The sequence below is a fragment of the Tachysurus fulvidraco genome, chromosome 10, assembly GCF_022655615.1.
Source record: "Tachysurus fulvidraco isolate hzauxx_2018 chromosome 10, HZAU_PFXX_2.0, whole genome shotgun sequence".
NCBI classification, from domain to species: Eukaryota; Metazoa; Chordata; class Actinopteri; order Siluriformes; family Bagridae; genus Tachysurus; species Tachysurus fulvidraco.
The window spans coordinates 25813292-25841114 of record NC_062527.1 but is presented as its reverse complement, the minus strand read 5'-3'; the positions used below and the strand labels follow the sequence as shown (position 1 = coordinate 25841114).

The following is a 27823-nucleotide window of genomic DNA, read 5'->3' as shown; positions in this document are numbered from 1 at the left end:
TATTTTATAAATTACGACAAAATCCTCGGATTCGGTAAATTGTTTGTATATTTATTATTAGTTATATAGGTATATTTTAATATACAGGTATTTTTAATGCAAAAATGTATATGCAGAATCAGCTACTGTGCTTTTCCTTGGTGCACTACAAGGTCATGTTTGTGTTGGGCTCAATTACAAACAAACAAACAAACAAACAAACAAACAAACAAACAAACAAATAATTAAATATTTAATGTAATAAAACATACTCTCAATGTCTTCTTCTTCATCTTTGGTCTTTTCCCATTAGGGCTCCCACAGTGTGTCATCTGTTTCCACCTAACTCTCTCCTCATCATCCTCGACTCCCACACCAGTTACCTTCATGTCCTCATTTAACACACCCATATATCTCCTCTTTGTCCTTCCTCTTGACCTCTGACCTGCAGCTCTATCTCCAACATCCTTCTACCAATATAACATCTCCCTCCTCTGTACATGTCCAAACCATCTCAATCTAGTCTCTCTGTCCTCGTCCCTAAAACAGCCAACCTGAGCTGTCCCTCTGATGTGCTCCTTCCTAATCCTGTCCATCCTCATCACGCCTAAAGAGAACCTCAACATCCTCATCTCTGCTACCTCCATCTCTGCCTCAGGTCTTCCTGACACATTTCTCCTCCCACTCCAACCCGTCTGTATTCGCCTCTTTTCCACGCTCCCAGTCACACTGGATAGATACCTCATACATATCCTGAACTACTCTGACACTCCTGACATCCTCATACAGTACCGTAGCTCCTCTCTCGGCACCCTGCAGCTCCTTCTGACCATCTCTGTACTTCTCCATTAACATTCTCAGAGCAGAAACTGCATCAGTCGTGCTCTTTGTGGCCATGAAGCCATACTGCTGCTCACAAATGTCCACTTACTTTCTGATCCCAGCTTCCACTACTCTTTCCCATAACTTCATTGTGGGGCTCATGAACTTTATACCTCTCTATTTGCTACACCTCTGCACATCACCCTTGTCCTTAAGGATCAGCACTAGAACACTTCTCCATTCCTCAGGCATCTCCTCACTATCTAAAATCCTGTTGAACAATCTAGATAAAAACTCCACTGATCTCCTCCTGGACACTCCCACACCTCCACATGTACGTCATCTGGACCAACAGCCGTTCCACTCCTGATTCTCCTCAGATCCTTCCTCACCTCATCCTTTCCAGTCCTTCCTATTTCTTGCTCTACAATATTCACCCCCCCCCGCCTTCTCTCTCTCTCTCATTTTCCTCATTCATCAGCTCCTTACAATACTCCTTCTATCTTCTCTGCACACTCTCCTCACCTGTCAGCACCTTTACTTCTCTATCTTTAATCACCATTATCTGTTATATACTTCCCATCTCTATCTCTCTGTGTCACTATTATGTACAAGTCCCTCTCACCTTCCCCCATGTCTAACCTGGCATACAGGTGAGCTAAATAACAAAACACATGAAACTCAAACAAAGAGAACTTTTACAGGACCAGACATAAAGAGACATTTCACCAAAACCAGGAGGGTGTCTACACATTCACTAACGTATGACATGTTGTATACTAGCCTAACACATGACATGTTATATACTCACCTAACACATGACATGTTGTATACTAGCCTAACGTATGACATGTTGTATACTAGCCTAACACATGACATGTTGTATACTAGCCTAACACATGACATGTTGTATACTAGCCTAAGGTATGACATGTTGTATACTAGCCTAAGGTATGACATGTTGTATACTAGCCTAACACATGACATGTTGTATACTAGCCTAACACATGACATGTTGTATACTACCCTAACACATGACATGTTGTATACTAGCCTAACACATGACATGTTGTATACTAATGTATGACATGTTGTATACTAGCCTAACACATGACATGTTGTATACTAGACTAACGTATGACATGTTGTATACTAGCCTAACACATGACATGTTGTATACTAGCCTAACACATGACATGTTGTATACTAGCCTAACACATGACATGTTGTATACTAGCCTAACACATGACATGTTGTATACTAGCCTAACACATGACATGTTGTATACTAGCCTAACACATGACATGTTGTATACTAGCCTAACGTATGACATGTTGTATACTAGCCTAAGGTATGACATGTTGTATACTAGCCTAACACATGACATGTTGTATACTAGCCTAACACATGACATGTTGTATACTAGCCTAACGTATGACATGTTGTATACTAGCCTAACACATGACATGTTGTATACTAGCCTAACACATGACATGTTGTATACTAGCCTAACACATGACATGTTGTATACTAGCCTAACACATGACATGTTGTATACTAGCCTAACGTATGACATGTTGTATACTAGCCTAACGTATGACATGTTGTATACTGGCCTAAGGTATGACATGTTGTATACTAGAATACGTATGACATGTTGTATACTAGCCTAAGGTATGACATGTTGTATACTAGCCTAACACATGACATGTTGTATACTAGCTAACATATGACATGTTGTATACTAGCTAACGTATGACATGTTGTATACTAGCCTAACACATGACATGTTGTATACTAGACTAACGTATGACATGTTGTATACTAGCCTAACACATGACATGTTGTATACTAGCCTAACGTATGACATGTTGTATACTAGCCTAACACATGACATGTTGTATACTAGCCTAAGGTATGACATGTTGTATACTAGCCTAACACATGACATGTTGTATACTAGCCTAACGTATGACATGTTGTATACTAGCCTAAGGTATGACATGTTGTATACTAGCCTAACACATGACATGTTGTATACTAGCCTAAGGTATGACATGTTGTATACTAGCCTAACACATGACATGTTGTATACTAGCTAACATATGACATGTTGTATACTAGCTAACGTATGACATGTTGTATACTAGCTTAACACATGACATGTTGTATACTAGCCTAACGTATGACATGTTGTATACTAGCCTAACATATGACATGTTGTATACTAGCCTAAGGTATGACATGTTGTATACTAGCCTAACACATGACATGTTGTATACTAGCCTAACGTATGACATGTTGTATACTGGCCTAAGGTATGACATGTTGTATACTAGAATACGTATGACATGTTGTATACTAGCCTAAGGTATGACATGTTGTATACTAGACTAACGTATGACATGTTGTATACTAGCCTAACACATGACATGTTGTATACTAGACTAACACATGACATGTTGTATACTACCCTAACACATGACATGTTGTATACTAGCCTAACACATGACATGTTGTATACTAATGTATGACATGTTGTATACTAGCCTAACACATGACATGTTGTATACTAGACTAACGTATGACATGTTGTATACTAGCCTAACACATGACATGTTGTATACTAGCCTAACACATGACATGTTGTATACTAGCCTAACACATGACATGTTGTATACTAGCCTAACACATGACATGTTGTATACTAGCCTAACGTATGACATGTTGTATACTAGCCTAAGGTATGACATGTTGTATACTAGCCTAACACATGACATGTTGTATACTAGCCTAACACATGACATGTTGTATACTAGCCTAACGTATGACATGTTGTATACTAGCCTAACGTATGACATGTTGTATACTAGCCTAACGTATGACATGTTGTATACTGGCCTAAGGTATGACATGTTGTATACTAGAATATGTATGACATGTTGTATACTAGCCTAAGGTATGACATGTTGTATACTAGCCTAACACATGACATGTTGTATACTAGCTAACATATGACATGTTGTATACTAGCTAACGTATGACATGTTGTATACTAGCCTAACACATGACATGTTGTATACTAGACTAACGTATGACATGTTGTATACTAGCCTAACACATGACATGTTGTATACTAGCCTAACGTATGACATGTTGTATACTAGCCTAACACATGACATGTTGTATACTAGCCTAAGGTATGACATGTTGTATACTAGCCTAACACATGACATGTTGTATACTAGCCTAACGTATGACATGTTGTATACTAGCCTAAGGTATGACATGTTGTATACTAGCCTAACACATGACATGTTGTATACTAGAATACGTATGACATGTAGTATACTAGCCTAAGGTATGACATGTTGTATACTAGCCTAACACATGACATGTTGTATACTAGCCTAAGGTATGACATGTTGTATACTAGCCTAACACATGACATGTTGTATACTAGCTAACATATGACATGTTGTATACTAGCTAACGTATGACATGTTGTATACTAGCTTAACACATGACATGTTGTATACTAGCCTAACGTATGACATGTTGTATACTAGCCTAAAATATGACATGTTGTATACTAGCCTAAGGTATGACATGTTGTATACTATCCTAAGGTATGACATGTTGTATACTAGCCTAACACATGACATGTTGTATACTAGCCTAACACATGACACGTTGTATACTAGCCTAACGTATGACATGTTGTATACTAGCCTAACGTATGACATGTTGTATACTGGCCTAAGGAATGACATGTTGTATACTAGAATACGTATGACATGTTGTATACTAGCCTAAGGTATGACATGTTGTATACTAGCCTAACACATGACATGTTGTATACTAGCTAACATATGACATGTTGTATACTAGCTAACGTATGACATGTTGTATACTAGCCTAACGTATGACATGTTGTATACTAGCCTAACACATGACATGTTGTATACTTGCCTAACGTATGACATGTTGTATACTAGCCTAACACATGACATGTTGTATACTAGCCTAACGTATGACATGTTGTATACTAGCCTAACACATGACATGTTATATACTCACCTAACACGACATGTTGTATACTAGCCTAACGTATGACATGTTGTATACTAGCCTAACATATGACATGTTGTATACTAGCCTGACTCATGACATGTTGTATACTAGACTAACGCATGACATGTTGTATACTAGCCTAACGTATGACATGTTGTATACTAGCCTAACACATGACATGTTGTATACTAGCCTAACACATGACATGTCGTATACTAGCCTAACACATGACATGTTGTATACTAGCCTAACGCATGACATGTTGTATACTAGCCTAACACATGACATGTTGTATACTAGCCTAACGCATGACATGTTGTATACTAGCCTAACGTATGACAGAATGTTGTTCACAAGAAGAGAATACTGTTTACTACACAGTCCTTTCTAAATGTACTGGAATAACGAGTCTAATTCTTTTGTTTTCGCTATAAACTAACAGCATTTGAGTTACACTGAGTGGCTTCACTTTGATGCGTGAGAGTTGAACCTCAACATAATTACAGAAACTTTATCATTTGTACAATTAAATTTAAATTGAATCATGTTTGACTTTACTCCTAGTAAAGCTGGAGAGCTGGAGGTGACAGTAATCATGAACCACAGAAGGACCCTTATGATGACTGCAGTGTTAAATATACCACAAGGCATGTATTTGTGTTTGTAATTGTACATGCATAATTATTACTTTTTATTCTCTTCACATTCTAAACTTTCACAGATGATAACTCCTGACCAGCTCTGGAGCCCGAGTCTCAGAACCTTCAAAGATAACTGTCTTCTTAAAGACCTTCAACTAGGAACTAACTGAAATCTGTTCCAGTCAAACTAAATAAATCAAATAAAAAATGAAAACAAAAACAACAGGCCAGGCTTTTCCTTCTAACAAGACACTAAAGATAAGTTCCTCTGCTACTCTCAACAACTTCATCATATCTTATCGACTCCATGAGCTTAAGCTTCAGGCTTCACATTCATGTTTATTTCTTCACATAAATGTTTATTTTATTTTATTAATTTTTTATAAAAGCATTTATTACATGGGTTCCTCTGCAGGGTTTTCACTGTGTGTAGGTTTATACTGATATACTGTATAGATGGGAAGAATAATACAAGAAAAATACATAATGGAGCTCAACTGTACAGCCCAGAAACTTTACATTAAGGTTGGACATTTTAAATAAAAACACTTCAGAAATTGTGTTTTTCATTTTCACAAAGTATTAATACAAATTCAGAGTATTTTAACAGTTAAGCAACTAATAGAGAAAACAAATCTGGTGAGGAACCAAAAATATAGAACAACTCAAACCAAGACTAGACTAAGGCAAGGCCGGCTAACATGAAGTCACAAGCTATTCACAGTGCAAATACACAAAAACAATAAGAATACAACATCATAACTCTCAGCAAGAGGGAAACCACAGAATGTAAATAGGGGGAATAAATATGGGAACACAAACAATTATAAACAAACAACCTTTACAATCCACCAACAGCTGGAACCCAATTCCTTGTGTGTGTCGACACACTTGTCCAAGAAACCTGATTCTGATTCTGATTCACCAACTTTGACCTCATACACTAATCAACTTGGTAAATGATCTGAGAAATGAATGTTATTATAGAAGTCTATTGATACAAAAATACCTATATGAGAGTGTATTGTATTTAGAATAACATGAGTCGGTTCACCATCGTTTCATTACTCTCATTATGTCTGACACACATAAACACACCCTGGTAGAATTGGTAGAATTTCAAGTTAACATGCAAAGCTCCAGTGCATCTCTTCACCTTATTAAAGACCAACAAAAATAACTCTAAATTTGGATTTAATAGTGTAGTAACATGAACTAGGAATAAAAACAGTCTAAACTACAGTCACACACTAAAACACTATCAGTGTGCAGCAGCTTTGACTGTGAATTATTTCTAAAGCAAAATTGAGAATATCAGGAAAATTAAATTCGATTCATTTAAATTAGTAACTTAAAACCAAAACATTGAAAGATAACACTGTAGATAATATTAATATAATAATGTTTCTGATCAGCACTTAGACGGTTTCCTTGATATCATTTCACTAAATTCTTCATTTTTGATAGTTCACATTTACATTTTTGGAGTTTATACATTTGTAAACAAGCTCCATTTAGACCAGAACACATTCACATTGATAGCATTTAGCAGGTGCTTTTATACAGAGCAACTTGCATACAGCTCAAGACAGTGTTCTTGACCCCTTCTTCTTATCCAGCCTAATTAACTCCTTCCAGTTGGGGTCTCATCACTCATCAGTTAGCTTTTTTAGTGCCAAACTTAGAGGTTAGCTGAGCAATTTTAAATATTCTTTAAAGAAGAAGAATGAGCGTTTTAGTAGCAGCTTGTAACAGATCAGTACAAATCATGTCTAACCGAGTCATAACCACTAGACCACACTGGATGTGTTTACACTGAGATTTATGTGAACACATTGATTGTTTAATGCAGGAACTATAATTTATTTCTAATGTAACACTCAGACTGTAGAGCACTTCTTATATACAGCCTTAAGTATTTTTCTGAAAACATATTATTATGTAAACAGCAAATTATTCAGTCATTCTAACAGTAAATCTGAGAAGTGCACATTCAGACTGCTTGTGTGTTAACTGTCTGGATGTCAGAGATAATACAATAAAAAATAAAACAAAAAGATAGACAGAAGTCCAAGCATTGTCCTCTAATATGACCTTGTAGATAAGTTTGTCTCCACGTCTCTAAACAATATCCTAAAATTTACATTATATTTATCCAGTGATTTATGATTCCAGTTGAGCAGATGAAGATTTAAGGTCATGCAAAGGGACGTGACGGCAACAGCTGACCGGGATTCAATCACACAACCTTCTGATCTGTAGTCCAGAGACAGAACCTCCAAACAACTCATCTGCATAAGTTTAACCTTTTTAAAATTAAAAATATAGACTATTACATGACTCCCAATTACATTTTAATGGACGCTTTGCCACTTACATTGGCAAACACACGATCTACATACACACGCACCACACTCTTATTGCTTAATAGTAAATAAAGGACTTAATAGTAAATAAAGGACTTATATATATAAAATAAAGTTTTAAAGGTAAATATATCAATTATTTTTGGTGGAGTGAAACAGCCAAACCATTCTTTCAACCAAATGAAGCGTTAAATATCAGACACTCTACTGGTTGTATTTTATTTTATGACCCAGTTTCCTTCTGGCGATTAATAAAGTATTTTGATTCTGATACCAAAAAAGTAAAACTTTCAAAACAACCTTTATGTATTTAACTCATTTGGCTAGTTTGTGAAGAGGAGTAAATGGAGGCAATGTCCAAATATGAACACATAAACTACAGAATAAAACACCCAGAGGAGAGCGGTGTAAGTCGTCATGTCGTCATTGTTCATTGCTCCAACCCCAAAGACACCACCTCTAAAATGATGTAGCTGTTTTTTTGTGACATTATATACAGGTGGTCAGTCACTGTGATGTTTGTATGTGAAATCAAGGCCTTTATAAACTTTATTAGGTTGTTAGAAAGTGTGTAGAAGAGAAGGACTGATAACTCACAGCAATAAAGAGAACATTTATATGATAGACTTTGTTAATATTCTTGACGAGAACTATGCTATATGTATCACCATCTGATATTTTAGTTATAAATGCATGAGTATGGGTCTAAAAAGTATGTCTGTGTGCTAAATACTATGTATGTGTTTATTGTCCACATCAAAATAGTAGTGTTTTTGGATTTCCATCTTACTGAAATAATAAAACAGTTCTCAGGTGGTGAAGAGCTTGTCTAACCCTAACCCTAATCCTAACCTACCTAACCCAAACCCCCCTAACCCACATAACCCTAACCCTAACGCCCCTAACCCTAACCCCAACCCCCCTAACCCTAACCCTAACTTACCTAACCCTAACCCTAACCCACCTAATCCTAACCCACCTAAACCTAACCCTAACTTACCTAACGCTAACCCTAACTTCCCTAACCCTAACCCTAACTTCCCTAACCCTAACCCACCTAACCCTAACCCTAACCCTAACTTACCTAACGCTAACCCTAACTTCCCTAACCCTAACCCTAACCCACCTAACCCTAACCCTGACCCATATTGTGACTCTTGTCACTGTGAAGCTAAGGCAGTTTAAACTCTGTTTAAATCCTGCTGATGTCTGAATGTGGATCATTTTTCTTCTTCTCTTTCTCTTTTACAAATTGTAGAACACTTATTTGTGACAATGGTGATACCAAAATGAAACACAAGTGAGAATCAATATTCTTTTTGAGCAGATCTTTCTATGAGACGTTATATGTTAAATAAATTCATACATTTAAAAAGAAGGTAAATGAGTGTGAAGGTTGAAGCTTCCTGAAGATGATAAGATACAACGGAGCAGAGAGGAGTTTATCTTCAGGGTCACGATAGAATGGGACGCCTGCGCTCCTGTTTTTCTGTTTTCTTCTCTTTATTATTGTTCTATATTTTATTTTACATATGAATTCCTAGTTGAAGGTCTTAAAACACTTTTATCAGAGAACAGGCTCCAAGGCTGTAAAAGTTCACAAACACAGAATATCTCATTTTCTCAGTATTTAGAATATAAAAAGCCCCAGAAGGAAATCATTATGTTTGTACAACTTTAATTACTGATATAAATGCCTTATAGCATATTTAACACTGTCATGTCTTCAGTGTCAAGCTGTAAAATCCCTGTTTTCTCCATGCTGGGAAGTGCTGATGGTACAGACACAGTGGTGATGTGCTACAGTCTCCTCTTTAAAATAATCCCCAGCATTATTTAAACTGGGAGCAAAATTTACAGGTGCCATCAAGCATTAAGTAAAAAACGTATTAGTTTCTGTTTATCTAATGGGAAATGGCTTCCCGGCATAAAACCAAGCTGAAAAAACATTTTGCCCCTCAACATTCCTGTACAGTATCATCACATCATTACTTATAGGCTTTAGTCCATGATTCTATCACAGTTTAAAAAGACACACAATCAGTGTCCTGAGATCTGCAGAATAAACGTCACTCCCTTTTCATATAAAAAGCAACAGAATTCCACGTAACACATTGAGGAGGGAGAGGAGGAGGAGTGCAGCACATCACAGCTAAAATGGCTTACATGATGGCTCGGCTAATTCTAGCAACCATGCTAGTGTCTTTAAACTCAGCAAAACCAGTACGGTTCTTTCCTGAAGACGCAGGAGACCACAGTGAAGGTCCATCACAAGGTATCATTCTTGTCTCTTTTTAATAAGGTGAAGTTTATACATTGTAATGTAGGTGTGTGTGCAGAGGAATGAAATAAGAGTGAAATTTGACTTGATTATGTTTTGAAATGAATTTTACTTTGAAAAAGCTAAAACAGGATGAATTAGTATAAGCTGGGATAACGTAAAAAAATGGAAGTGGAATTTTCTTTTGGACATGACATTGTCTTCTACTGATTGCATGGGTGTAAATGTCATGTAACCGTGTGTGTGTGTGGGGGGGGGGGGGATATAAAATTTCTCATGAGTAAATAATCCAGTGTAATTGTGCTTATGAAGACACTGAATGTCCCCACAGTGACAAACTGCTCTTATCATTATTACTGTAACATGGAGACGTGTCATTATGGTTATGTTATAAAGTTTTTCTCAGGTTCATATGTTCCTTTTCTCCGTCATTTTATCTAGTCTATGACCCTGCAAGGCAAGTTTATTTATACTGTAGCACATTTAACTATCATTAAAAAATTAATCACAATAAAAACAAGGAATTAAAAAAAGGTTAAAATTGTATTTAAAATGAATTAAGACACTTAAGAACAGATTAGAAATTGATTATACAGTAAATACAGTGAGGTCAGTTCAGACGTAGCACAGTGATCATTTAGTAAATGTACAGATAAACAATATGCTAATTGTGGCCGTTAATGTTAAGTTAACGTTATGCCAAGTCACAACTAATCTATGAATGAATCTGCATCAACTACATTAAAGAGAATCTCTTTATTTAAGGTGAATAAAATCCCGACTTAATGGAGTTGAACATTAACTGAGCCGCAGCCGCACACCTGACTCGTGTGTGTAGAGTAGGTGAGATGTACTGGGGAAGGAGGCCACTGTGAGGAAGGGGAGGGGGGAGGGTCAAACCACTGTGAGGAAGGGGAGGGGGGAGGGTCAAACCACTGTGAGGAAGGGGGGGGGGACTCAACTGTTTCTAAATGCAGTTTTTTTTTTTTACACAATTATTTAGGTATACATACATATATGTTTCACAATAGATTGTGCAATATTTTTCGGGGGGGGGATGTCCCCTTCATCCCCCCGGGATTTACTCATTCCATGACTGATTGATGTGTAACGAGTGAATTAAGCCTCTGGTTTATTACACTATAATAAATGTTACAGAATATTTACTTTTCTGTTGCTATCCAGAGAAGCCTTCAGGAGCTCTTTTAGTATTATTTACTGATCGTGTATTTCTGACATAATGATGGACATAATGTCCTTTTTATTCAGACGTGAACTTGTGGAGGTTTTCATTATCACTGATGAACTTGCACTGTAAGAGAACCATGAGCTGATTTTCTCCCACAGGTCTGCAGAGTGAAACAGACAGAAGAAAACAGCAGGACACTGAGCTCCCATTTTACTGTGACAGTGAAAGTGTGATTATTGGTGTTTCTCCAACTCAATACACTAGTGTGTACCTGCTGAGAGGTAAGGGCACCTTCAGAAGCTTGGTCCATCTAGCACCTCTAACTGAGTTGTTTCCTGTCTGTGTTAACATGTAGAATTATCAGTGAGATTAAGCTGCTGGTCCTCATGGGTGTCATGTGGACCACCAGACAGTCAGCACTTGATTTACCTGGTGATAGAAACCTACACTGAAGGTACAAAAGATCTGTTGTCAACGGTAACACACCAGCAACAAGGAACAGACCGATTTGGATTTCTGACTTTATTCAACAGTGTACTACTAACAGTACTGGGTTGTGTTCAGAGATCAGTAGTGAGTCTCAGAGTCAAAGGGACATGCAGGAATGTATTATTCAGTTCAGTTCAGTTAGTAAAGAGCTTTTAATAATGAACACTACATAGAGTAGGAGTAGGTCTTAAATGTTATTAAACATGCAACATGGCTAAATGATCATTTTGGGAGTTTTATACTGAATAAGTTCAAGTTCCATCTCTAGAAGAAATGTCATTGTTTAAGTCACTAATCACAGAAATGGGAACCTGCGACCTGTGCTGCATTCGACCTGCTTTCAAAGACCTAATTTGTAGGTTTGTCTTTGAATCATGGGACTTCTTTATGTTTGTCTTTTGTTAACACGCTAATTGTGATGAGTGACATATTGTAATATTTTCCTGCTTAAACAGTGACCTGTGTAGTCAGTTTTATACATTTAACAAGGGAATGAGTCTGCATGTGATTGATCTAAAGCAAACGTGCTTTGTTTATTGCTGTGATTTGATGTCAGTGTGTAAACGGGAAAGGGGAGTTGTCCTTGGCTTATATGGGATGGGGGGGGGATTGCACATTGTAACCTCAAGTCAAACAGAGCATTATTTCCAAACTCCTAAGGTTTACATAGACTCACCTGTAGATTGTAACACTCCAGCTATAGCAAAACAACTGCCAATACTCACAAGCAGCATTGTGTAATCTTCTTCTCTCTGTTAAAAGCACTCTCAGTAACTGTTTATGATCAGACAGCCACCATTACCTTCCAAAATAATAACATTTAAACACTGGATTTACGAATTGTAATTTTGCAGCATGCTGTACAGTAAATGCTTCTAGAGGACACCTATAACTGTGCTTGTATTTCTCTTCACAGATGACAACACTAAGATTCCTATCAGTCAGCTGTTGGAGTGCAGTCACGTCGAGCTGCTGTCTGCGTCGCTGATCAGAATCTTCTACAATGGCTGCCCCTTCCTCAACAGGGTGAGATTCATTTCCATCTCATCTCTGGTGCAAAAATGAAATTTGAAGTTCATGTAGTTCACAAACTTTCTTCACTTCACTTTGGCCACCAGAAACAGTACACAGTGAAACTGAGCTACACCAACCTGAATACGGACACCATACAAACCCAAACCTGTCCATCATCTACATCTGGACCAATTCTCCCCCCTGCTGTTAAGTGTGAAAGTGACAACATGACTGTAACGCTAGCTGCTAAGGAGCTACAAGTGGCGAGATCTATGGGTTAGTTAAATTCTACAGTCTTTTAAAGAACAATGTTTATAACTGTTTATTGTTTATTGTTGTTTATTGTTAAAAGGATCCCCATTAGCTGTCACCAAAGTGAGAAGCTAGTCTTCCTGGGGTCCACAAAATAAATAAATCACATACAAGAATATTCTAACAGCAGTAAAACATTGTGGACATCATTATAACCATCATCAGAAATTATTCAGAATAAATGATTACAGTATTACATTCATACATTCATACATTCCATACTCACAATTGTAAATGGTGTATTCTCAGATGATACCTGAAAGAGACTTTGCCATTCATTTTACGTACAGTTTATTCAATGGGCAATTATTCCAGTGATTGATGGCACGATAAATAACTGTTCTCTTTAAAGCATTTGAATTTGGATGTGATAATATTAGCTGGCCATCATCAGCTGACCTAGTCAAATGAGAATGACCCTGATCACACCTAACAATTTGGTTATATAATAACACTGGTTGAGAAAAAAAGATAGTTTTAAGGAAAAATTTAGTTGTATTGAAAACCAGTATTTTCTCCACCGTTAACCATGAGAGTCGACGGTGCATACTGACAGTATTAGTTCTTATGGGACAATGTAATACTAACCTGGCAGCTCTGTTTTGGGAAGTTGGTCATTTCTTTAGTTGACCTTTAGATGTAGATGAACGTACAGGGGCACAATAATCCAGGTGACATAAAATTAAAGATTTAGCCACCTGTCCCAGGTACATAAGAGAGACATTTCCTCACCATTGCGATACCACAACCCATCTTCTTCACAATGATATCAATATGTTCTGCCCATGACAGCTGACTATCTATTATTGTGCGCAGTAATTTTACTTGATCTACCTGTTCTATAGGTTCCCCAGACAAGTTCAAACTCATCTTTGGTGTTGATGACAATTTATGACTCGATCCCAAAATATATTGATTTGGTTTTCGAGATGTTCAGAACCAACTTTTTTTTTATCCAATCAAAAACCATATTTAACTCAGCTGATAGAACATTGTCCAGTTCACTGACAGTTTTTGAAGCATAATACAATGTTGAATCATCAGCATACATTTGTACAGTAGCTTTACACAAAACTAATGGTAAATCGTTTGTAAAAATGGCATATAAAAGTGGTCCCAGGCAGCTCCCTTGTGGGACCCCGCAATCCAAGATTGAGTTAGATTGACTTAGAATGAGACCAGCTGCCAGTGTAATAAACCCATTGTGTCCTACTTGTGAGATAACTCTTCATAAATTGAATGACAATTGGACTAAACCCATAGCATTCTAGTTTACCAATAAGTAGATTGTGATCTATGTCATCCATTTCCTAGAGCCAGTCGTGTGTCATTACTGTAAGGGCAGAACAAGTTGTGTCTATAAGCATGTTGGAAATCTGTCTTCAAACCATTACATTTAAAATATTCCTGTATCTGTGTGTGAACTATTCTCTCCATTAGTTTACTAAGAACTAGTTTACTAAGAATAGTAATAGGTCTACAGTTCTTCACAGTGAATGCTAGTTGACCATCTTTAGATAAGGGAATAATTTTACACCCTTCATTAAGCATGCATTTAATATTTGACATAATGGACCACAAACATAGTCAGCTGCCAGACCAAGTACTTTACTGTCCAGCATGTCAGTACCCACTGTGTTCGGGCAGGGATTTCAACTTCCTTCCTTCCCACTCCGTGACACTATTAAACTGGAACATGCAACTCTTATCTAACATCACATTATTCTTTATGAGCTTTAGGTAATCACAATCAGTGTTGTCCATATTCTGCCTTAGTACATGGACCTTATTTATGAAGAAATCATTAAAATAATTAGAATTATAAATGGACAGTACCATGTTATATTGAGCACATATAAAACATATTGATTTATTTTTACAGACCTGGATTCTTCTTCTTTCCGAGAGAAGGTCATGAAAAAGGGAAATGGTTTAACACAATGGACAGATGGAAATAAACTTGTTGTACAAGTGGAGAAGCACATGATGGAGGTACTGTGAGCCAGTAAAAGGGTTATTATTTACTTTGTTAAAACCATTTTCTTTGCTACAACAATAACACTTTACACTTAACAAAATGGTGTGTGTAATATCTATACACTTACTGTCTGCTTTACTGTCTACTGTGCTATCATACTGTGCTATCATACTGTGCTATCATCCGCTAACCATGTGGCAGCAGCACAATCTATAAACTCATGGAAATCCAGGTGAAGAATGTTCATATCAAACATCAGAATGAAGAACAATTCGTATCTCTATGACTTTAACTGTGACATGGTTGTTTGTACCAGAGGGGCCGGTTTGAGTATTTCAGAAACTGCTGATGTCCTGCTGGGATTATCACACAATAATCTGATGTTAAATGTCCATGATTTTATGCAGTGTGGTGCTGCCATATGATTGGCTGGTTAGATAACTGTGCAGGTGTACAAGTTCCTAATGAAGTGGAAAGTAAGTGCAGGGGTGTGTGTGAGTGAATATTTTCATTGTAATGTGATGTAGTTATAGTTATATTTACCTTTGGAGAATTTGCTAGATGTGTACTATTTAAAAAAAAAAAGTGAGTGAGAAGGCAAAACATTTATTTCTTATAGGACTCAAGTTAATATGAAAGGCATAACAGAATGGCACAATCATCAAACAAAACATAAAAAAGAGGGAAGGGGGGGTATAAATAAACAAACAAACAAATAAATAAATAAAATTTTGCATACTTTTAGTTCTTAATATGGTGTGTTGCCCTATTTAGCACCAATGATGACATGTAGTCTTTTGTAATAATTGTGCACGAGGTCCATAATTCTCTCAGGTGGTAGAGCTACCCATTCTTCTTGGCAAAATGCCTCCAGTTCCTGTAGATTTTTTGGTTGTTTTGCACAAACTGCACGTTTGAGATCTCCCCAATGGCTCAATGATATTGAGGTCAGGAGACTGTGATGGCCACCAGAACCTTCACCTTTTTCTGCTGTAGCCATTTGAGGGTCAACCTTGTCTTGTGCTTTGGACCATTGTTATGTTGTAACATCTGAGATGTTTCGTGTTGTAGAATGCAAATTGTCTGCCAGTATTTTCTGATAACATGCTGCATTCATCTTACCATCAGTTTCTCCAAACGTCCCTGTGCCCCTGGAGCTCACACAGCCTGCCCCAAACATGTAAACCCCCCTTCCCCATGCTTTACAGTAGGGATGGTGAACTTTTCACCGTAGTCCTTGTCGACTCCTCTCCAAACATAGTGTTTATGGTTGTGACTATAATGTTCAGTTGTGGTCTCGTCACTCCACATGGCTCCAGAAGCTGTGAGTCTTGTCTAGGTTCTGTCTGGTGTACTGAAGGAGGGTCTTTTTGTGGCATGGGCACAGTATGGCTTTCTCCTGTAACACGACCATGCAGGTCATTTGTGTTCAAGTCCCTCCTTACAGCCAAGTCACGTGACCACTATCCTTAAATAAGAAAAAAGTCTTTTGCCTTATCAGTCATATTTTCAAAATAAATGGCGATGTTCAACAATTTCTTTCAGGGTATGCAAACTTTTGAGCACAGTTTTATATAGTTTATATAGTTTGGTATAGTTTAAAGTTGCAAGTAAATAAATAGTTAGGTATTGTTTTGTAATAGTCATATTTGTAGCTTTATATAGTAATATATAATATCAAGTCAAGTCAAGTCAAGTCACCTTTATTGTCACATCACCACAGCACATGTAACTTGGTGAGTGAAATTCTTGGGAGCGAGCTCCAGAAATTGCAGAACCATTTACATACAATAGTAGAAACATAAATAGAACAGTTTACAGACAGGTTAAAAAATGTGCAAAATGCTCAGTACCATTGAAATGTGCAAATGTGGAAAGGATGCAATGTGCTCATACATAGTCAGCACACACAGTGTAGTATATAAGTACAGTTAAAGTTATATGTATACCTATATCTTTATTTATGATTATAACTACAGTCATCCAGGTATGGTTATACATACATGTCTAGTTATAGTGATAGGTACAGTTCTATTTATAGTAATGTGGGAATGTGGTACCCTAATGGCTAGAGCGTTGGACAAACAGAAGAAAATCCCACATCCACCAAGTTACCAATGCTGGGCCCCTGAGCAAGGCCCTCAACTCTCAATTGCTCAGTTGTATAAAAAAATGAGATAAAAAATGTAAGCCACTCTGATAAACTGTTTGATTGAATGACTTGAGGTGGTGGTGATTTGTGATATTGTAATATTCTACCCCTAGAATCTAATAACAATAGCTCAGCAATTAAACTATTAGGGTTAACCGATGCATTATGTCCCAAGGTCTCATTGATATAATTACTACTACTCTACATACACATGTCAATAATCCACTTCTTTGCAGATTTTAGTTCTGGTTCCATGGTGAGTTAATATTATATTGTAATTCTTGTTCTAAGGCTGTTTTAGTTCTTGTTTTAAATTAGATTTATTTTCTCTAGCTACTGTATAGCAAAATTCAATAAATTTTTTATAGCACTTTTAACAATGAACAGACACAAAGAAGCTTTACAGAAACATTAAACCCAGCAGAGAGGCAATGGTGGCAAAGCAAACCAGAAAAAATCTGTGAAACTATATAATGTGATTAGAAAAAAAATTATTAATCTTAGCTATATGCTCAAAAAGTAAAATTGAGTAACTAGGAAAGTCATACTACTTAGAGATAGAATACTTGTTAACTTTAAGTATTTTTAATTTATGATTAGTGTTTATAGGCTTGTGTAAAGTTGGTGTCAGAGTGGTGTCATAACTGCATGTTGAGTGGGAGGACAGCTAATTTGGTCAAGTACTTCTGAAGGAGATTTTGAGGTATTTTTCAATTGTCTGGAGAGTTTTGTACATTGTGAATAGAGGACTTTTAATACAGACATAGACGCTGATTTTCTGTTGTAAGTACGATATCTGGATAGAATTATGGAATTAGACATATTAAAAATGTATCGTATAGCTGGACATCCATCCCTGGTCCCTCTATGGAGTGAGAAACTTGTGATATTATTCTATTAGTTATATAGTATGTGTATTTAAGTAAAGTGTAGAGATTCTTAATCCATTGAATAAATGATTTGAAATGTATTTATTAATGTAGTTAATAAGAATTCTAATAAATGAATCCTAATTTTATGTCATGTAAAATGTATCAGGTAGTTTGGGCATGTTGGTAGTCGCTTATCTGCCTATCATTATTTATCTGTTGTATCAGGGTGGAATAGTTATAGAATAACTTTGGTTACTTTATTTAGGGAATAAAAAAAATAATTAAATTGTATTTAACTAGAAACATTCTAACTTTGTTACTAATTTCAGCTTTCATATACAGTTTTTTGAAATAACATTTATTTGAATTTATTCTGTTGTGACTTAATACATTAATTACAGTGAATTTCCAGTGTTTTTTTAGTATTTCTGTATTTAGTTTTTCAGTGTTTTCTTTGCCTATAGGTTGAGTTGGAAGTTCTTTAACATCTTAATTTAACTATTCTATTTTCCCGTAGATGTAATAGTTAAGTTTCTGGAGCATAGTTTATTTTAAGGAATGATTTTTATTCTGATCCATTGTTTGAAAAAAAAAAAAAAAGAAAGAAATTAGGATGTTTGGCTAGATTACTACATACTAGATTAAGGTGTCATCATAGTGTGAAGGTATTAAAATTTAAAGACAAATCTTGTTGTGTTTCCTGCAGGATCAGGCTGTGCTTTTGCTTCAGTATATTGATATGATGGACAAACTGTACATGGCAAAGGTTTTCTGCACCCAAAATCATCCTAAACACCTGACTAAAAGAGGGATTCAAACAAATGATTTGGGAAAACAGCCCCCTGAAAGTAACAAGGATTTTCCAAAACTATTGTCAAATCAAACTGTCCCATGTGTTGGTGAAATACATACAACAACTGAAATACCAATCACTTCAGCAGCCACCACTGTTATAACAACTGAAAATAGTACTCCAGAGGTTACACCGACTGACTCATCTGAAGAAGATTTAATAATCACTATATTATATGAAACATCTAATGCTGCTTCTTCTACTTCTGTATATGATACATCAGGAGTTATAACTACTACATCATTTGAAGAAGCATCAACGACTTCACCATCAACATACTCTGATGCAGAGACAACTCATGAAAATACAACTCCGATGTTTATGCCTATTGCATCTTCTGCAGTAGCTTCAACAACCACTGCATCATCATCATCAGTGCCTACTGCTGCTTCTGTTCCTGGAATTACAACTCAAATGGGTATAACTACTACATCAGTGGCAGGAGCTTCAACAACCACCACATCATCAGCAAAATCTAGTGATGCTTCAACTGCTGAAAATACTACTCCAATGGGTACAATTACTACATCTTCTGCAGGAGATTCAACAGACACTATATCATCAAAATCGTTTAGTGCTGAACCAGTGGCACGAGCTTCAGCAACCACTGCATCATCGACATGGTCTACTGCTGCTTCTGCTCCTGCAAGTACAACCCAAATGGGTATAACTACTACATCAGTGGCAGGAGCTTCAGCATCTGCTGAATCTTTGACATTGTCTACTGCTGCTTCTGCTCCTGCAAGTACTACCCAAATGGGTGTACCTACAACATCAGTGGCAGAAGCTTCAGCATCTGCTGAATCTTTGACATTGTCTACTGCTGCTTCTGCTCCTGCAAGTACTACCCAAATGGGTGTACCTACTACATCAGTGGCAGGAGCTTCAGCAACCACTGCATCATCAGCAACATCTAGTGCTGCTTCAACTCCTGGAAATACTACTACATCTGAATCTTCTACAGGTACTACAATCATCATCATTGACAATTCAACACTCATCATCATTATAAATGCAACATCAGTAAACTCTACCACTCCTTCTACTCCTGGAAATACTACTGCAGTTGTTCAAACTTCTACATCGATGGCAGGAGTTTCAGGGAGCACATTGTCATCAGCATCATCTAATGCTACTACTGCTGGAAATACTACTCCAATGGGTACAATTACTGCATCTTCTGCAGGAGCTTCAACAGGCACTATATCATCAGCAATGTCTACTGCTGCTTCTGTCCCTGCAACTACATCTCAAATGGGTATAACTGCTTCTTCATTGGCAGGAATTTCATCAACCACAACATCATCAGCAACATCTAGTGCTACTTCTTCTGTAAATATTACTCTAGTCATTCAAACTACTACATCAATGGCAGGAGTTTCAGGGAGCACATTACCATCAGCATTATCTAATGCTACTACTGCTGGAAATACTACAATAGGGGGTACAATTACTCCATCTTCTGCAGGAGCTTCAACAGGCACTATATCATCAGCAATGTCTACTGCTCCCTCTGTCTCTGCAAGTACGACTCAAATAGGTATAACTACTACATCAGTGGCAGGAGCTTCAGTAACAACTGCATCATCGACATTGTCTACTGCTGCTTCTGCTCCTGCAAATATGACTCAAATGGGTATACCTACTACATCAGTGGCAGAAGCTTCAGCAACCACTGCATCATCGACATTGTCTACTGCTGCTTCTGCTGCTGCAAATATGACTCAAATGGGTATAACTACTACATCAGTGGCAGGAGCTTCAGCAACCACTGCATCATCGACATTGTCTACTGCTGCTTCTGCTCCTGCAAATATGACTCAAATGGGTATAACTACTACATCAGTGGCAGGAGCTTCAGCAACCAATGCATCATCGACATTGTCTACTGCTGCTTCTGCTCCTGCAAATATGACTCAAATGGGTATAACTACTACATCAGTGGCAGGAATTTCATCAACCACAACATCATCAGCAACATCTAGTGCTACTTCTTCTCTTGAAAATATTACTACAGTTGTTCAAACTACTACATCAATGGCAGGAGTTTCAGGGAGCACATTACCATCAGCATCATCTAATGCTACTGCTGCTGGAAATACTACGACAGGGGTTACAATTACAGCATCTTCTGCAGGAGCTTCAACAGGCACTATATCATCAGCAATGGCTACTGTTGCCTCTGTCCCTGCAAGTACGACTCAAATGGGTATATCTACTACATCAGTGGCAGGAGCTTCAGCAACCACTGCATCATCGACATTGTCTACTGCTGCTTCTGCTCCTGCAAATATGACTCAAATGGGTATAACTACTACATCAGTGGCAGGAGCTTCAGCATCTGCTGAATCTTTGACATTGTCTACTGCTGCTTCTGGTCCTGCAAATATGACTCAAATGGGTATAACTACTACATCAGTGGCAGGAGCTTCAGCAACCAATGCATCATCGACATTGTCTACTGCTGCTTCTGGTCCTGCAAATATGACTCAAATGGGTATAACTACTACATCAGTGGCTGGAGCTTCAGCATCTGCTGAATCTTTGACATTGTCTACTGCTGCTTCTGCTCCTGCAAATATGACTCAGATGGGTATAACTACTACATCAGTGGCAGGAGCTTCAGCAACCAATGCATCATCGACATTGTCTACTGCTGCTTCTGCTCCTGCAAATATGACTCAAATGGGTATAATTACTACATCAGTGGCAGGAGCTTCAGCAACCAATGCATCATCAACATTGTCTACTGCTGCTTCTGGTCCTGCAAATATGACTCAAATGGGTATAACTACTACATCAGTGGCTGGAGCTTCAGCATCTGCTGAATCTTTGACATTGTCTACTGCTGCTTCTGCTCCTGCAAATATGACTCAAATAGGTATAACTACTACATCAGTGGCAGGAGCTTCAGCAACCACTGCATCATCGACATTGTCTACTGCTGCTTCTGGTCCTGCAAATATGACTCAAATGGGTATAACTACTACATCAGTGGCAGGAGCTTCAGCATCTGCTGAATCTTTGACATTGTCTACTGCTGCTTCTGGTCCTGCAAATATGACTCAAATGGGTATAACTACTACATCAGTGGCAGGAGCTTCAGCAACCACTGCATCATCGACATTGTCTACTGCTGCTTCTGCTCCTGCAAATATGACTCAAATGGGTATAACTACTACATCAATGGCAGGAACTTCAGCAACCAATGCATCATCGACATTGTCTACTGCTGCTTCTGCTCCTGCAAATATGACTCAAATAGGTATAACTACTACATCAGTGGCAGGAGCTTCAGCAACCACTGCATCATTGATATTGTCTACTGCTGCTTCTGGTCCTGCAAATATGACTCAAATGGGTATAACTACTACATCAGTGGCAGGAGCTTCAGCATCTGCTGAATCTTTGACATTGTCAACTGCTGCTTCTGGTCCTGCAAATATGACTCAAATGGGTATAACTACTACATCAGTGGCAGGAGCTTCAGCAACCAATGCATCATCGACATTGTCTACTGCTGCTTCTGCTCTTGCAAATATGACTCAAATGGGTATAACTACTACATCAGTGGCAGGAGCTTCAGCAACCAATGCATCATCGACATTGTCTACTGCTGCTTCTGCTCCTGCAAATATGACTCAAATGGGTATAACTACTACATCAGTGGCAGGAGCTTCAGCAACCAATGCATCATCAACATTGTCTACTGCTGCTTCTGGTCCTGCAAATATGACTCAAATGGGTATAACTACTACATCAGTGGCTGGAGCTTCAGCATCTTCTGAATCTTTGACATTGTCTACTGCTGCTTCTGCTCCTGCAAATATGACTCAAATAGGTATAACTACTACATCAGTGGCAGGAGCTTCAGCAACCACTGCATCATCGACATTGTCTACTGCTGCTTCTGGTCCTGCAAATATGACTCAAATGGGTATAACTACTACATCAGTGGCAGGAGCTTCAGCATCTGCTGAATCTTTGACATTGTCTACTGCTGCTTCTGGTCCTGCAAATATGACTCAAATGGGTATAACTACTACATCAGTGGCAGGAGCTTCAGCAACCAATGCATCATCGACATTGTCTACTGCTGCTTCTGCTCCTGCAAATATGACTCAAATGGGTATAACTACTACATCAGTGGCAGGAGCTTCAGCAACCACTGCATCATCGACATTGTCTACTGCTGCTTCTGCTCCTGCAAATATGACTCAAATGGGTATAACTACTACATCAGTGGCAGGAGCTTCAGCAACCACTGCATCATCGACATTGTCTACTGCTGCTTCTGCTCCTGCAAATATGACTCAAATGGGTATAACTACTACATCAGTGGCAGGAGCTTCAGCAACCACTGCATCATCGACATTGTCTACTGCTGCTTCTGCTCCTGCAAATATGACTCAAATGGGTATAACTACTACATCAGTGGCAGGAGCTTCAGCAACCAATGCATCATCGACATTGTCTACTGCTGCTTCTGCTCCTGCAAATATGACTCAAATGGGTATAACTACTACATCAGTGGCAGGAGCTTCAGCAACCACTGCATCATCGACATTGTCTACTGCTGCTTCTGCTCCTGCAAATATGACTCAAATGGGTATAACTACTACATCAGTGGCTGGAGCTTCAGCATCTGCTGAATCTTTGACATTGTCTACTGCTGCTTCTGGTCCTGCAAATATGACTCAAATGGGTATAACTACTACATCAGTGGCAGGAGCTTCAGCAACCACTGCATCATCGACATTGTCTACTGCTGCTTCTGCTCCTGCAAATATGACTCAAATGGGTATAACTACTACATCAGTGGCTGGAGCTTCAGCATCTGCTGAATCTTTGACATTGTCTACTGCTGCTTCTGCTCCTGCAAATATGACTCAAATGGGTATAACTACTACATCAGTGGCTGGAGCTTCAGCATCTACTGAATCTTTGACATTGTCTACTGCTGCTTCTGGTCCTGCAAATATGACTCAAATGGGTATAACTACTACATCAGTGGCAGGAGCTTCAGCAACCACTGCATCATCGACATTGTCTACTGCTGCTTCTGCTCCTGCAAATATGACTCAAATGGGTATAACTACTACATCAGTGGCAGGAGCTTCAGCATCTGCTGAATCTTTGACATTGTCTACTGCTGCTTCTGGTCCTGCAAATATGACTCAAATGGGTATAAGTACTACATCAGTGGCAGGAGCTTCAGCAACCAATGCATCATCGACATTGTCTACTGCTGCTTCTGCTCCTGCAAATATGACTCAAATGGGTATAACTACTACATCAGTGGCAGGAGCTTCAGCAACCACTGCATCATCGACATTGTCTACTGCTGCTTCTGCTCCTGCAAATATGACTCAAATGGGTATAACTACTACATCAGTGGCAGGAGCTTCAGCAACCACTGCATCATCGACATTGTCTACTGCTGCTTCTGCTCCTGCAAATATGACTCAAATGGGTATAACTACTACATCAGTGGCAGGAATTTCATCAACCACAACATCATCAGCAACATCTAGTGCTACTTCTTCTCTTGAAAATATTACTACAGTCGTTCAAACTACTACATCAATGGCAGGAGTTTCAGGGAGCACATTACCATCAGCATCATCTAATGCTACTGCTGCTGGAAATATTACGACAGGGGTTACAATTACAGCATCTTCTACAGGAGCTTCAACAGGCACTATATCATCAGCAATGTCTACTGCTGCCTCTGTCCCTGCAAGTACGACTCAAATGGGTATATCTACATCATCAGTGGCAGGAGCTTCAGCAACCACTGCATCATCGACATTGTCTACTGCTGCTTCTGGTCCTGCAAATATGACTCAAATGGGTATAACTACTACATCAGTGGCAGGAGCTTCAGCAACCACTGCATCATTGACATTGTCTACTGCTGCTTCTGGTCCTGCAAATATGACTCAAATGGGTATAACTACTACATCAGTGGCAGGAGCTTCAGCATCTGCTGAATCTTTGACATTGTCTACTGCTGCTTCTGCTTCTGCAAATATGACTCAAATGGGTATACCTACTACATCAGTGGCAGGAGCTTTAGCAACCACTGCATCATCAGCGACATCTAGTACTGCTTCAATTCCAGGAAATACTACTACATTGGGTACATCTGAATCTTCTGCAGGTAGTTCAACAATCATCATCATCATTAACAATACAACATCAGTAAGCTCTACTCCTTCTACTCCTGGAAATACTACTGCAGTTATTCAAACTTCTACATCAGTGGCAGGAGCTTCAGCAACCAATGCATCATCGACATTGTCTACTGCTGCTTCTGCAAGTATGACTCAAATGGGTATAACTACTACATCAGTGGCAGGAGCTTCGGCAACCAATGCATCATCAGTAACATCTAGTGCTGCTTTAACTCCTGGAAATACTACTACATTGGGTACATCTGAATCTTCTGCAGGTAGTTCAACAATCATCATCATCATTAACAATACAACATCAGTAAGCTCTACTCCTTCTACTGCTGGAAATACTACAGTTGTTCAAACTTCTACATCAGTGGCAGGAGTTTCAGGGAGCACATTGTCATCAGCATCATCTAATGCTACTACTGCTGGAAATACTACTCCATTGGGTACCATTACTGCATCTTCTGCAGGAGCTTCAACAGGCACTATATCATCAGCAATGTCTACTGCTGCTTCTGTCCCTGCAACTACATCTCAAATGGGTATAACTGCTTCTTCATTGGCAGGAGTTTCAGCAACCACTGCATCATCGACATTGTCTACTGCTGCTTCTGCTCCTGCAAATATGACTCAAATGGGTATAACTACTACATCAGTGGCAGGAGCTTCAGCAACCACTGCATCATCGACATTGTCTACTGCTGCTTCTGGTCCTGCAAATATGACTCAAATGGGTATAACTACTACATCAGTGGCAGGAGCTTCAGCAACCACTGCATCATCGACATTGTCTACTGCTGCTTCTGGTCCTGCAAATATGACTCAAATGGGTATAACTACTACATCAGTGGCAGGAGCTTCAGCAACCACTGCATCATCAGTAACATCTAGTGCTGCTTCAACTCCAGGAAATACTACTACATTGGGTACATCTGAATCTTCTGCAGGTACTTCAACCATCATCATCATTAACAATTCAACAATCATCATTATTAGGAATGCAACATCAGTAAGCTCTACCACTCCTTCTACTGCTGGAAATACTACTGCAGTTGTTCAAACTTCTACATCAGTGGCAGGAGTTTCAGGGAGCACATTACCATCAGCATCATCTAATGCTACTTCTGCTGGAAATACTACTCCATTGGGTACAATTACTGCATCTTCTGCAGGAGCTTCAACAGGCACTGTGCCATCAGCAATGTCTACTGCTGCTTCTGCTCCTGCAACTACATCTCAAATGGGTATAACTGCTTCTTCATTGGCAGGAATTTCAACCACAACATCATCAGCAACATCTAGTGCTACTTCTTCTCCTGGAAATATTACTCAAGTCTTTCAAACTATATCAATGGCAGGAGTTTCAGGGAGCACATTACCATCAGCATCATCTAATGCTACTGCTGCTGGAAATACTACAATAGGGGGTACAATTACTGCATCTTCTGCAGGAGCTTCAAATCTCACCACATCATCAACACCTACAACTTCTGTGCCATCATTAACCACTCATGCTCCTTCTTTATCTGCAAATACTACTCCAAATGCAGCTCAATCAACTACAAATGGCATTCCATCAGGAATAGGTTGTAATGGTCAAACATCTACAGTTCAACCAAGCACAGAAAATTTACAATTTGCTATTACTCTCCCAGACAGCTTTTGGGGATTTGCAACATTTCCAAATGATACTGACTGAGAGTACCACTTTAACCCTGAAACAATATTTGCATGAAACAATCCAGGATACACAATTATAAACGCAGCAACCACTAGCCGAAGCTAATATACTACATCGCTGCCTGTTTATAAACCTAACACTTGTTTAACTCAAAAGTACTTCTTACCAGCAAATATAGTACAAAGATGAAACTTTAAACTATAACTTGTAACTGTTTAGTTTCACTACTTAAAGAAAAATACAAACCCAAATCATTTTGCAGATACTAGTGTTGAGATAACAACAATTCAATCTACATCAAACTTTAAGTGCAAAACTACAGCTGAAGCTAAAGCAAAACCGCCACAATAATTGCAACTGTATTTAAGTTAAGTATTAGCAGCTGTGCCTTTCCTCTTACTGAACTTATAGATGTTGTTTTTGTTTTTCTACTCTTGATGAAACTGGCTTATATATTTGCTTTTACTATGAAAATAATCTGTCCATAGTTAATAGAATATAAAGTGCTAATATAGAATATAGAATGCTTTCATATATAATAAAAATAATGCAACAAATCTTTTGTTTATATTTTAATTTCTCTTTCATTTTAAGATAATGCTCAAGTGGAGGTCATCCACATCAGAACTTTTTACAATCATATAAGTCTAAGTTTATTACACTAATTATGGCAAACATTCAGGTTGTCCAGTGTTAGTTGTAGGATGTTTAGTAAATCTTGCTCTGTTGTTAGCAGTAGTTTTACATGTTATAAGTGTATGTTAGTTAGCCCTCTGACAGAGAAGATTGCAGCGTTTGCGGTGTGCATCTTAAAGATAGGGAGAATTAGTGATTTTGATAGTAGTGTTGTGTCTCTAGGAGAAAATCTGGATGCCGTAGGAACACCCAACTCCGGCATTAGAGCCATTACAGCAGGGAAAATAGGTGATGACTCAGTA

The 27823-nt window shown here is 38.3% G+C and overlaps 1 protein-coding gene across 1 annotated transcript; it reads left to right on the top strand.

The window, feature by feature from the left end:
* Positions 1-9933: 9933 nt before the first annotated feature.
* On the top strand, positions 9934-27406 carry LOC113647403 (mucin-19-like). The gene is made up of 6 exons (XM_047819181.1): positions 9934-10157; positions 11511-11633; positions 12758-12867; positions 12960-13131; positions 15050-15159; positions 18876-27406. The coding sequence occupies exons 1-6, from the start codon at positions 10040-10042 to the stop codon at positions 26901-26903; spliced, it is 8661 nt and encodes a 2886-aa protein (XP_047675137.1). The 5' UTR covers positions 9934-10039; the 3' UTR covers positions 26904-27406.
* The last annotated feature ends 417 nt before the right edge of the window (positions 27407-27823 follow it).